The 14,418-nt window shown below is 42.4% G+C and overlaps 1 protein-coding gene across 1 annotated transcript in view; it reads right to left on the bottom strand.

The window, feature by feature from the left end:
• The window catches only part of LOC124039981 (zinc transporter ZIP11-like), a 153,249-nt gene that overhangs the window by 73,764 nt on the left and 65,067 nt on the right, over positions 1-14,418 (bottom strand). The window contains 2 exon segments of the mRNA XM_046356622.1: positions 6,317-6,377; positions 7,854-7,917. Of these exon segments, the coding sequence (XP_046212578.1) occupies positions 6,317-6,377; positions 7,854-7,917 (125 nt within the window).

Here is a 14,418-nt window from a genome sequence, read left to right as displayed (position 1 = left end):
AGAAAGAGCTAGAGAGCGAGAGTGAGTGAGTGAGTGAGTGAGTGAGTGAGTGAGTGAGTGAGTGAGTGAGTGAGTGAGTGAGTGAGTGAGTGAGTGAGTGAGTGAGTGAGAGAGAGAGAGAGAGAGAGAGAGAGAGAGAGAGAGAGAGAGAGAGAGAGAGAGAGAACTATAACTATGTCACATGGATACAGCAGGTGCAACATTGGCTACACTCCTGTGTACACCTTTCCCCCTGCTTCTTTCTCTGTGTACTGGTGCCATGGCTAGGCAAAGCATGGAGCAAAACATACTGTGATTGTGTTTGCTATTTCAATATGAAAATAAATCAATTGAAAAACATGTCTTTCTGGCTGCTTCAAATGTTCTGTGATTCATAGATTATCTGTGTTATTTCCTCAGTCAGTCCTAAGGTCTCCCTCTGCTCCTGCTTTAGGTCTCCTCCAATCAGACTGTCAGTTAATGTCACTGAGCATTCTTGATAGACTGGGTATCCTGTCTCCTCAACGACATGCAGAGAGAGGAGTCGTCTCACTCCAACCTTTCTCCTCTCCTCTACTCTCATTTCGGTTCATCTCACCTGACAGGTCACCTGCAAACACTCAGACATGAACCACGACTCCCATACAAAGCTAAAATAGCAACCGATGGCCTGAAAAAAAATCTAAAATCAACTTGTTACACAATGAAGTGGCATAGTCGATAAGAATCGGAGAAAATACTGCTCTGTCTGACATAAGACGAAATGGTCGTATAATACTTGGCAGAAGTGGATTGTGTTTATCCCCCAGTCCCTACTCCTTACTTAGTCATTCAATACTTTGGGGATACTATCTTCCCTCTGTCCCCGTAGTTGTATGGACGACAGCGTTCTAAAAGGGTGTGACCGAAACAAGCTTGGACATCCTGCCCTGTTAACAGCTCTTTAAGAGAAGGGGCGGGGAGCTGTGCTTGACGTACTGAAGCGGCGCTAAAACTTTAAAGGTGTAGGTCCCTTTTATGAAGTCGCTAAATATTCAGCAAACATTTAAAAAAAATGCTTTGTAGGAAATGACAAACCCCTAAGGAAGTCTAAAATATCATAGAGCCACAAAAAAAGTGACCTATTCATATTCTCTCCAAATACAGACTGAATTATTCAGTAAGTCTCGTGCATAAAGTATAAGGGATATATGTTTTTTGATGGAGTGTGGGGAGAATACATGTTAGCTGTTCTAAGTGCTGCCGTCGGGTCCACAGGTAAGCAGCTCAGAAGGTCTCTGTGTACTTGTGCAAAGAAGAAGATTAAGAAGACACGATACTAATGTTGGCTGCCACCCTCACATGCACACACACATATGCAGTCACACACACATATGCAGTCACACACACATATGCAGTCACACACACATATGCAGTCACACACACAACACACACGCGTGCACATACAGTACTGTGCAAAAGTTTTAGGCAGGTGTGAAAAAATGCTGTAAAGTAAGAATGCTTCAAAAATAGACATGTTAATAGACTATATTTATCAATTAACTAAATGCAAAGTGAGTGAACAGAATACAAATCTAAATCAAATCCATATTTGGTGTGACCACCTTTTTGCTTCAAAACAGCATCAATTCTTGTGGGTACACATGCACAAAGTTAGGGATTTTGTAGGCATATTGTCAGGTGTATGACAAAACAATTATACCAAACAGGTGCTAATGATCATCAATTCAATATGTAGGTTGAAACACAATCATGAACTGAAACAGAAACAGTTGTGAAGGAGGAATAAAACTGGGTGAGGAACAGCCAAACTCAGCTAACAAGGTGAGGTTGCTGAAGATAGTTTACTGTCAAAGGTCATACACCATGGCAAGACTGAGGACAGCAACAAGACATGAGGATACTGCATCAGCAAGGCAGGCAGACATTTCAAGGCAGACAGGGGTTTCCAGATGTGCTGTCCAAGCTCTTTTGGAGAAGCACAAAGAAACGGGCAACGTTGAGGACCGTAGACTTGCGGCTAAAGAGCCATACCTCCGACGTGGAAACAAGGGCAAGCGACTCAACTATGCACGAAAACACAGGAACTGGGGTGCAGAAAAATGGCAGCAGTTGCTCTGGACTGTTGAGTCAAAATGTGAAATATTTAGCTGTAGCAGAAAGCATTTAGTTTGCCAAAGGGCTGGAGAGCGGTACACAAATCAGTGTCTGCAGGCAACAGTGAAGCATGGTGGAGGTTCAACAGTGAAGCATGGTGGAGGTTCCTTGCAAGTTTGGGAATGCATTTCTGCAAATGGAGTTGGGGATTTGGTCAGAATTAATGGTCTCCTCAATGGTGAAAAGTACAGGCAGATACTTATCCATCATGCAATACCATCAGGGTTGGCATACAGAGAATGTCATTAAGAATGATCATTAAGAATGATCTTCAGTGTAAAGAAGAACAAGGAGTCCTGAACATGATGGTATGGCCCCCACAGAACCCTGATCTCAACATCACCAAGTCTGTCTGAGAGAGAGAAGCACCTGAGACTGCCTAAATCCACAGAATAACTGTGGTTAGTTCTCCAAGATGTTTGGGCCAACCTTCCAGCCGAGTTCCTTCAAAAACTCTGTGCAAGTGTACCTAGAAGAATTGATGGTGTTTTGAAGGCAAAGAGTGGTCACACCAAATATTGATTTGATGTAGATTTTTCTTCTGTTCACTCCCTTTGCATTTTGTTAATTGATAAATATAAACCATTAACATTTCTATTTTAGAAAGCATTCTTACTTTACAGCATTTTTTCACACCTGCCATTTTTTGGGGGAACAATACTGTATGTGCAGTCACTCGCAAACATGCACACTCCCTTCCCCGTTTGTTCTTTGCGAATCATAGGTGCCACCTTGCATCTAGTTTCTCAGTGCTGAGAAGTTGGCATAGCTGTGCCACCTCTGGCCTGTTTCTCCACCACCTGTTCCTGCAGCCTAGTTTAGTGCAGTCACCTGACACATGACCTTTCACAGGCTGTCTGGCCACCACTGTGTGTCCAGCTCTATTTAGGTAGGTGCCCTCAGACCATCAGGGAGCCCCTACCCCTCCCCGCAGGCTCTACTGGTATACAGTGTTTGAGTGTCTGTGTGTGTGTTTTCATATTGCCGAGGCAGTATTTGATGAACAGCGGGGCACAGATCGGGGCACACCGCCTGGTAGGAGCGACCTGCCATGTATGATGCAATACACGAGTGTGCAGAGCCTGAGAAGCCCAACCCTAAGAGGTGGAGACGAGGATCTGACGGTTCACGAAGTCAAAGGCAGCGGATAGATCTAGAAGTATGAAAACAGAGGAGAGAGAGAATCAGCTTTGGCAGAGCGGAGACCATCTGTGACACAGATGAATGCAGTCTCAGTTGAGTGACCCGTTTTGAAGCCTGACTGGTTAGGGGAAAGAAGATCTTCCTGAGAGAGATAACGAAAGAGTTCGTCAGAGAGAGATCAGAGGGGTTGAGTGTTTGTTACTTAATGAGGGGAGCGATATATCCTTTTTTCTGTTATCCCGACTTAAAGACCCCCCCCCCCCCCCCAAGTGACTTCAACCCGACTGGGCAAATAACTGCAGGATATCATTAGTAGACACATGGCTGGAGCAGGACATCATCAGGGGATGCATGACTGGAGTGGGTCATTGTGACAGTACGGTGGGGTGGTGTCACAGTAAATTAGTCACTTACAGTGCCTTCAGAAAGCATTCAAAATATTGCACATTTTGTTGTGTTATGGCCTAAATTCAGAATGTATTCAATTGTTTTAGGTTATTGTCCTGCTGAAAAGTGAATTAATCTCCCAGTGTCTGGTGGAAAGCAGACTGAACCAGGTTTTCCTCTTAAGATTTTGCCTTTGCTTAGCTCCATTTCATTAATTTTTTTATCCTGAAAAACTTCCTGGTCCTTAACGATTACAAGCATACACATAACATGATGCAGCCACCACTATGCTTGAAAATATGGAGAGTGGCAGTCAGTAATGTGTTGAATTGGTCAAACGTAACACTTTTTATTCAGGACAAAAAGTGAATTGCTTTGCTACATTTCTTGCAGTATTACTTTAGTGCTTTGTTGTAAACAGCATACATGTTTTGGAATATTTTTTATTCTGTACAGGCATCCTTCTTTTCACTCTGTCAATTAGGTTAGTATTGTGAAGTAACTACAATGTTATTGATCCATCCTCAGTTTTCTCCTATCACATCCATTAAACTCTGTAACTGTCTTAAAGTCACCATTGGCCACATGGGGAAATCCCTGAGCAGTGTATCTTTGTAGTGACTGGGTGTATTGATACACCATCCCAAGTGTAACTAATAACTTCACCATGCTCAAAGGGATATTCCATGTCTGCTTTTTTTTTATTTGACCCATCTACCGATAGGTGCCTTTCTTTGCGATGCATTGAAAAACCTCTCTGGTCTTTGTGGTTGGATCTGTGTTTGAAATGTACTGCTCGACTGAGGGACCTTACAGATAATTGCATGTACACTAAAGAATCATGTTAAACACTATTATTGCACACAGAGTGAGTCCGTGCAGCTTGTTAAACACATTTGTACTTGTGAACTTATTTAGGCTTGCCATAACAAAGGGCAGGAATACTTATGACTCAAGACATTTCAGCTTTTTATTTATTATTATTAATATGTTGCTCTTTTATTCATTTGTACAAATTTCCCCAAAAATATAATTCCACTTTGACATGGGGCTCGTGACAAAAAAAACTAAATGTAATCCATTTTAAATTCAGGCTGTAACACAATAAAATGTGGAAAAAGTCAAGGGGTGTGAATACTTTATGAAGGTTTATTGCCTGTAGTCTAAATTCAATCTTTCCACTAGTTTGGCTCAGTTAATTAACCAAGCTGGACTCCATGTGCATGGATCAAGTTCCTAATTACTGTGGGCTTCATTATTATTCCAACAATTAGCATCCAGAACATTGAATAAAACCAAAGCCGAAAGCGATGGGCACGCTAAAGGTATCCAATTTTCTATTCCGTTATCATATTGTCACGGTCTGAATAAACCTGTTTTCCATATACGTTTAAACAAACTCACTATGAAATTGGAAATTGTCCATTAAAGCTAAGAGTGCAATAGAGCTCTGTGGCTCTGAGATGAGTAACCTTTCCCATGTCTTCGACGAGCGTATGCTTTTATGTTTCAAAAGAAAATAAAAAATATCAAACTAGAAGGAAAACATGAAACACAAAAGAACACAGGTGAAACGATTGCGAGCAGAATGCCCGTTTTAAAGCAACCCAGGCCAGTATAGATATTTATTGGTAAGATGAGAGTGAGGAAGAAAGAAAGAAAGAAAGAAAGAGCTATAATATGGCATTTGAAATGTCTCAATGTCTCAAAAAAATGTATATCCTGAAATACCTTATTTAAATACACTACCGGTAAAAAGTTTTAGAACATCTACTCATTCATGGGTTTTTCTTAATTTTTATTATGTTCTACATTGTAGAATAATAGTGAAGACATCACATCTATGAAATAACACATATGGAATCATGTGGTAACCAAATAAATGTTAAACAAATCAAAATATGTTTTATTTTTGAGATTCTTCAAATAGCCACCCTTTGCCTTGATGACAGCATTGCACACTCTTGTCATTCTCTCAACCAGCTTCATGAGGTAATTACATGGAGTGCATTTCAATTAACAGGTGTGCCTTGTTAAAAGTTAATTTATGGAATTTCTTCCCTTCTTATGGGTTTGAAAGGTTTGCCCAGGTTGTAGCATCATATCCAAGAAGACTGAAGGCTGTAATCGCTGCCAAAGGTGCTTCAACAGAGTACTGAGTAAAGGACCTGAACACCAATGTAAATGTAATATTTCTGTTTTTAATTTTGAATACTATAGCAAAAAAAAATCAAAAAAAATGTTTTTGATTTGTCATGATGGGGTTTTGCGTGTAGATTGATGAGGATTTGTTTTCCCCCATTCATTTTAGAATACGGCTATAACATAACAAAATGTGGAAAAAGTCAAGGGGTCTGAAAACCTTCCGAATATACTATATGTTTCCCATGCCAATCAAGCCATTTGAATTGGAGAGAGAGAGAGAGAGAGAGAGAGAGAGAGAGAGAGAGAGAGAGAGAGAGAGAGAGAGAGAGAGAGAGAGAGAGAGAGAGAGAGAGAGAGAGAGAAATATATAATATATTATTATTATTATTAATATCCAAAAGCAAGCCATAAGAGAAATGAGACTCATGGTGGGTGGTTTTGAATGTTTTTTGAGTTGAGTGGGGAAGTTGCTGATGATGATGTGGGTATCTGAAGGGAAGCTTGCCTGAGAGTGGTCCTGCTCTACCTATCCTGATGGTCATCTCATCTGAGGCTGGGAACAGGGGGTCGATGTCAACAACTACAGACCAGTATCCCTTCTTTCTTTTCTCTCCAAAACTCTTGAACGTGCCGTCCTTGGTCAGCTCTCCCGCTATCTCTCTCAGAATGACCTTCTTGATCCAAATCAGTCAGGTTTCAAGACTAGTCATTCAACTGAGACTGCTCTTCTCTGTATCACGGAGGCGCTCCGCACCGCTAAAGCTAACTCTCTCTCCTCTGCTCTCATCCTTCTAGACCTATCGGCTGCCTTCGATACTGTGAACCATCAGATCCTCCTCTCCACCCTCTCCGAGTTGGGCATCTCCGGCGCGGGCCACGCTTGGATTGCGTCCTACCTGACAGGTCGCTCCTACGAGGTGGCGTGACGAGAATCTGTCTCCTCACCACGCGCTCTCACCACTGGTGTCCCCCAGGGCTCTGTTCTAGGCCCTCTCCTATTCTCGCTATACACCAAGTCACTTGGCTCTGTCATAACCTCACATGGTCTCTCCTATCATTGCTATGCAGACGACACACAATTAATCTTCTCCTTTCCCCCTTCTGATGACCAGGTGGCGAATCGCATCTCTGCATGTCTGGCAGACATATCAGGCTGAATATCAAGCTGAACTTCGGCAAGACGGAGCTGCTCTTCCTCCCGGGGAACGACTGCCCGTTCCATGATCTCGCCATCACGGTTGACAACTCCATTGTGTCCTCCTCCCAGAGCGCTAAGAACCTTGGCGTGATCCTGGACAACACCCTGTCGTTCTCAACTAACATCAAGGCGGTGGCCCGTTCCTGTAGGTTCATGCTCTACAACATCCGCAGAGTACGACCCTGCCTCACACAGGAAGCGGCGCAGGTCCTAATCCAGGCACTTGTCATCTCCCGTCTGGATTACTGCAACTCGCTGTTGGCTGGGCTCCCTGCCTGTGCCATTAAACCCCTACAACTCATCCAGAACGCCGCAGCCCGTCTAGTGTTCAACCTTCCCAAGTTCTCTCACGTCACCCCGCTCCTCCGCTCTCTCCACTGGCTTCCAGTTGAAGCTCGCATCCGCTACAAGACCATGGTGCTTGCCTACGGAGCTGTGAGGGGAACGGCACCTCAGTACCTCCAGGCTCTGATCAGGCCCTACACCCAAATAAGGGCACTGCGTTCATCCACCTCTGGCCTGCTCGCCTCCCTACCACTGAGGAAGTACAGTTCCCGCTCAGCCCAGTCAAAACTGTTCGCTGCTCTGGCTCCCCAATGGTGGAACAAACTCCCTCACGACGCCAGGACAGCGGAGTCAATCACCACCTTCCGGAGACACCTGAAACCCCACCTCTTTAAGGAATACCTAGGATAGGATAAAGTAATCCTTCTCACCCCCCCCCCCCTTAAAATATTTAGATGCACTATTGTAAAGTGGCTGTTCCACTGGATGTCATAAGGTGAATGCACCAATTTGTAAGTCGCTCTGGATAAGAGCGTCTGCTAAATGACTTAAATGTAATGTCCTCCTCCTTGGCCAGTTTGGAGTCTGGGGGAAGGGCCAGGGCTATGTGTGGGGGTCCACCCCTACACCCTAAAACACACAGAAATACATTGGCATGAACAAATAATCAACTTGGCTTCTATTTGTTCATGTAAACTTAATTCTGGTCTTTTTATCAGAGGGTAATTACATCAAGTGCTGCTTGTCAACTTAAAATAACGTTACGTAACCTATGATCAATTCATTCTGGAACAAAAACGAACCTTCAAAGAAAACATTTGGAGAGAAAAAAAAATATGATCTCATCTCACACTTATTCAAAGCCTGTTCACACCTCCTTGTTGACGGCTCTGCTTCAAAAGCAGGTAGAGAAAGAGAGAAAGGCTTGATAAAAGCTTTTATTTGGTAGGTGTGTCACGTTCAAATAGGCTCCGTCATAAGCACACGCGGCAAAGCTTCTCTTTCTAATGTTCCCCACCTAGTTTCTGGGAGAAAAGCATGCCAACAAAGCAGATCAAAACCACTTATACATTTATTAATGCTCCCATTAACAAAGATTATTATCTTCGGATGCGCTGTTAAACTCCACACAAAAGTACCAATCAATAATCGTCAGCACATCCATAAAACTGTGGGATTCTACACTGGAAATAATCACAATCAGTAGTTGTTTTTTGCCTTGGTTATTATTTCCGCCGGGGTAAATCAGGTGGCAAAGAGACTAACACTGTCCATTCATAACAAACAAACAAAACAGACATAAAAGTGCAGCAGTGAGCTTGAGGAGCCAAAATGAACCAGACAGGTAGTGTGGGCTTGACCGTTTTTGAATAGGAAGTGTTGTAAGACCGCAAAACAATCAGGCCCATTTGAGGATTGAGGGAGAGAGCTTATTGCAGAGAAGCCACACAAAAAAAAGGCTCTCACTTCTTCACAATTTAAAACAAGCTTCACGCAACAAGGATTCAAAATAATTTGTGTCTTCATGTCTGTCTGCGTGAATGTGTGTGTGAGTGTGCCTGCCAGCATGCGTGCGTGCATGCCTTTGGGGAACAGGAGATGGCAGACCTGACACAATGGTATCAACGGGAAGTTATTAATGTAACTGGTAAACACTGCAAACAAGTGCCTGATGGGAAAGCTCAGGGGCATTCTAGTGTCTGCAGCTGTAGCATGGGACCACAGCCAGATTACACTAATACTACACCCTGGCTGTTCCCAAATGGCACCCCGTTCCCTATATAGTGCACTACTTTTGACCAGACCCCTATGGGGCCTGGTAGTGGATTATATAGTGAATAGGGTGCCATTTGGGATACATCCCTTGTTCCTCTCCAATGAGATTTACATTAAATCCAGGGGGGTAGCCAGGGTCTGAGTTTTAGTGAGGTCTAAAATGTTATTTGGAGAACAGCAAAAACAAGGAAAAATGACCTCAGCCATTATCACATTGGTTACCTTAGCTTCATTCACCTCAGCTTATCTACAAACAGATAGCGGCTAGTTGATAGTTGATAGGCTAACACATTAACTCATAATCGAGACGGAAAACTATAATTTTATACGTACATAGGGATCTATTAGCAGAAAAAGTATTCTATTAACAAAAGGTAAATAAATAAGTTTGCTTTACATAACATTTTTGTTGTTGTTGCCGTTTTACAGCTAATTCTACACATTTTGGCTTCCCGAGTGTTGCAGTGGTTTAATGCACTGCATCGCAGTACTAGAGATCCTGGTTAGAGTCCAGGCTGTCACAGCCGGCCGCAGCTGGGAGACCCATGTAGCGGCGCACAATTGGCCCAGCGTCGTCCGGGTTCGGAGAGGGTTTGGCCGGCAGTGATGTTCTTGTCCCATCACACACTAGCGACTCCTGTGGCGGGCCGGGCGCAATGCACGCTGACACGGTCACCAGGTGTACGGTGTCTCCTCCAACACAGTGGTGTGGCTGGGTTCCGGGTTAAGCGGGCATTGTGTCAAGAAGCAGTGCGGCTTGGCTGCGTTTGTGTTTTGGAAGACGCACGTTTCTCGACCTTCGCCTCTCGACTGTAACTACCAATTGGATACCACAAATTTGGGGAGAGTACAATTTTTTTTACAAAAAATATGAATTATTCTACACATTTTAATCAAGGGGAGAATTGTTTGCAGTTATAAAAGCAAATGCTCTCCACAATTCTACACATTTTTCCATGACTTATTATGAAATCTAAGTGAGAGTGGCAATGATTTCTTCAAGTTTAGATAGCTGGCTAGACTATCTAAATCGTTTAAAAACTGACATGGGTTACTTGAGTGACTGTCATTAAATGACATACAGTGGCTTGTGAAAGTATTCACCCCCTTGGCATTTTTCCTATTTTGTTGCCTTACAACCTGGAATTAAAATAGATTTTTTTGGGGGGGGGTTGTATCTTTTGATTTACACAACATGCCTACCACTTTGAAGATGCAAAATATGTTTTATTGTGAAACAAACAGAAAACTTGAGCGAGCATAACTATTCACCCCCCATAGTCACTACTTTGTAAAGCCACCACCATGCTTCACTGTTGGCATTGGTGTTCTAAGTGTCATGTTTTGTCATTTATTATCTTGTCTTGTCCCCCCCATTCGTTTCCCTCTGCTGGTCTTGTTAGGTCACTACTGCTTGTTCCTATTCCCCTAATCAATCAAGCCACCACCATGCTTCACTGTTGGCATTGGTGTTCTCAGGGTGAGGGGAGGTGTTGGGTTTGCACCAGACATAGCATTTTTCCTTGATGGCCAAAAAGCACAATTTTAGTCTCATCTGACCAGAGTACCTTCTTCCATATGTTTTATGAAGGCATATGGAGTCTCCCACATGTATTTTGTCAAACACCAAACGTGTTTGCTTATATTTTTCTTGAAACAAAGGCTTTTTTCAGGCCACTCTTCCGACCAAACCTTCCCAGCTCTGTGGGATGTATTTTGTCAAACACCAAACGTGGCTTATATTTTCTTAAAGCTTTTTGGTCAAATGGACAGATACTAAAGTGGTCAAATGGACAGATACTCCAATCTCCTCTCTGGAGCTTTGCAGCTCTGTCATGGTTATCTTTGGTCTCTTTGTAGCCTCTTTGATTAATGCCCTCCTTGCCTGTTCAGTGAGTTTTGGTGGGTGGCCCTCTCTTGGCAGGTTTGTTGTGGTGCCATATTCTTTCCATTTTTAATAATGGATTTAATGGTCCTCCGAGGGATGTTCAAAGTTTCTGATATTTTTTTATAACCGAACCCTGATCTATACTTCTCCACAACTTTGTCCTTGACCTGTTTAGAGAGTCTTCATAGTGCCACTTGCTTGGTGGTGCCTCTTGCTTAGTGTTGTTGCAGACTCTGGGGCCTTTCAGACTCTGGGGCCTTTCAGAACAGATGTAAACATACTGAGATCATGTGACAGACCATGTAAAACTTAGATTGCACACAGGTGGACATTATTTAACTAATTATGTGGCTTCTGAAGGTAATTGATTGCACCAGATCTTATTTCAGGGCTTCATAGTAAAGGGGATGAATACAGGTCACAGGTCCAGGAATGCCTGAAGAATTGCAACATTTACCAAGAACTAAAGCTGCAAATAGCAATACTGGGTGATTTGAAAAGTTATAGTCAATCATTTTTACTATTTTCTTGTAGAATAATAGTGAAGACATTAAAACTATAAAATAACAGATATGAAATCATGTAGTATCCAAAAAAGTGTGAAACAAATCAACATATATTTTACATTTGAGATTCTTCAAATAGCCACCCTTTGTCTTGATGACAGCTATGCACACTCTTGGTATTGTCTCAACCAGCTCCATGAGGTAGTCAGCTGGAATGCATTTCAATAAAACAGGTGTGTCTTCTTAAAAGTTCATTTCTGGAATTTCTTTCCTGCTTAATGCGTTTGAGACAATCAGTTGTGTTGTGACAAGGTAGGGTGGTATAAAGAAGATAGTTGCAAAGAAAAGCCATATCTCAGACTGGCCAATACAAATAAAATAATAAGATGGGCAAAATAACAGACACTGGACAGAGATATGGCTTTTTCTTTGCAACTCTGCCTAGAAGGCCAGTATCCCGGAGTCGCCTCTTCACTGTTGACGTTGAGAACGGTGTTTTGCGGGTATAATTTAATGAAGCTACAAGTTGAGGACTTGTGACGCGTCTGTTTCTCAAACTAGACACTCTAATGTATCCAGCATCCCAGCATCCCGGACTCCAGCATCCCGGAGTCACCTCTTCATTGAGACTTTTGCGGGTACTACTATGTTTTGTGTGTACTATTTAATGAAGCTGCCAGTTGAGGACTTGTGAGGCATCTGTTTCTCAAACTAATGCACTTGTTTTCTTGGTCAGTTGTGCACGGGGGCCTCCCACTCCCATTTCTATTCTGGTTAGAGCCTGTTTGCACTGCTGTATGTAGTTGTACCAGAAGTTTCTTGGATGGAATAGTCAGAACAAGAATAGTGACGAGTTTCAGATCTTCAGTTTCTTGATGCAATTTCTCTAAAGAAGGCCATGCTTCTTTAATCAGGACACAGTTTTCAGCCATAATTCAAAATTTCTAATGATCAATTAGTCTTTTAAAATTATAAACATTAGAATAGACATTGGAAGACAGGAGTGATGGTTTCAAAAGTATGTAGTAAAAAATCCAGCTATAATAGTCATTTACAACATTAATAAGAGTTCAATTTGATGTTATTTTTCATTTTCTTTGCTTTTCTTTGATTATGACCCCAAACTTTTGAACAGTGTATCTACACACACCCTGTATTCATACCCTGTAGGGGGGACATCTATCAGGGACAGACAAGCATGTTGAAAGGGCAGTCAGACTGGAGAAGGAAGAGAGAGACGCAGCAACAACAAAAAAATTGCTACAGAGACTCTGCCAACAAACACCTCACTGGACTAGTAAAGCCTGAGCTCACAGTTGGCTTTGGCTCACAGTTGGCTTTGGTTACTGCTGTGAAGCACCCAGGAGCAATGTGCACTCATTGTGTGTGCGTGCTTGTGTGTGCATCATATCTGAATGGAAAAGAGTCTTGCAGCAGGCCAGCGTCGCCCAGGTTAGGGTAGGGTTTGGCCGGTAGGGATGTTCATGTCCCATCGTGTACTAGCGACTCCTGTGGCGGGCCGGGCGCAATGCACGCTGACAAGGTCGCCAGGTGTACTGTGTTTCCTCTGACACACTGGTGTGGCTGGCTTCCAGGTTAAGCGGGCATTGTGTCAAGGAGCAGTGTGGCTTGGCTGGGTTGTGTTTTTGGAGGACGCATGGCTCTCAACCTTCGCCTTTCCAGAGTCCGTATGGAAGTTGCATCGATGGGACAAGACTGTAACTACAAATTGGATACCATGAATTTGGGGAGAAAATGGGATAAAATAAAATTAAAATAAAATCTTGATTCTTGAGTAAAATAGAGTCTTGAACACATTCAAGTTTGTATAAACATAATATTTGTCTGAATTGATATTCTGAATGGGTCTGTATCATTTCAAAAGTGCCGCCGCCTTAATAGCTACAGCTCAGAGCTACGTCTAACAACAGCCATTCCAGTGGATGACATCACACTCCCCAGGATCTTTGAACGCACTAACAAATCCACCTGTTGAGACATCCAGTCCACAATAATTGCTTCCTACCCACTAAAGACATGTAATGTGCCCAGATGAATGTGGCTTTTCACCAGAGGTGGGACCAAGTCACTATTATTCGAATCACAAGCAAGTATCAAGTCGAGTCCCATGTAGAAAGTGTCGAGTCAAATCCAAGTTCTAGTCATGCATTCTGAGAGCAAGTCAAGTCACAAGTTTTTTAAAGTCTCAAGTCAAGTAAAATAAAATCTATACAGGCAATGACTTGTTCAACTACAAATTTAAATAGACAATCTTAGTCTATTTATCGAGGTTACCAGAACAATGTTTTCATTATTTTGTCAACAACACATTTTGATTATGCAATAATTAATTTTAACAACAAATTCCAAATAAAAGCTTCATGAGTAAACGAGCAATTTCAAGAAATGTCGACATACCAAAAGACCAGTAGGCCTATGCTATAAATTGTTGCTTGATGCCCCATTGCTGGTGAGTCTGCAAAGTAAATGGTTAATATTCTTGATCACCAATATTTTGGGGAGCTGCATATTCATTTATGGAAATCCTCTCTCCCTAGAATTTGACGTTTGCGCTGCACCCGATCCTATAGATGTAAAGCAAATTCAGCTCAGTGGATTTGAAACTTTTTGACCCACAACCCCCAAAAGGGAGTGGATCAAAGTTTGCGGACCCTGCGCTCGCACAGGGTTTACAATCGCTGTGCAAATGTAGCCTGTCTTTAGATCTGGGGAAGGGTACCAAAAAAGTCTGCAGCATTGAAAGTCCCCAAGAACACAGTGGCCTCCTTCATTCTTCATTCTTCGTTTCAAATATTTTTATTAAACACACACAAGAATGGTGTATAGGTATACATGACAGGTATACAATTCTTATCTAAACATAAAAGAGCATACAGGAACAACAAGCAAATAATACAGAACACGACATACAAAACAAGGACACGTAGAAAGAA

The sequence above is a fragment of the Oncorhynchus gorbuscha genome, linkage group LG07 (assembly GCF_021184085.1).
Source record: "Oncorhynchus gorbuscha isolate QuinsamMale2020 ecotype Even-year linkage group LG07, OgorEven_v1.0, whole genome shotgun sequence".
NCBI lineage: Eukaryota > Metazoa > Chordata > Actinopteri > Salmoniformes > Salmonidae > Oncorhynchus > Oncorhynchus gorbuscha.
The sequence above is the reverse complement of the archived record's forward strand: the minus strand, read 5'-3'. Positions and strand labels throughout refer to the sequence as shown.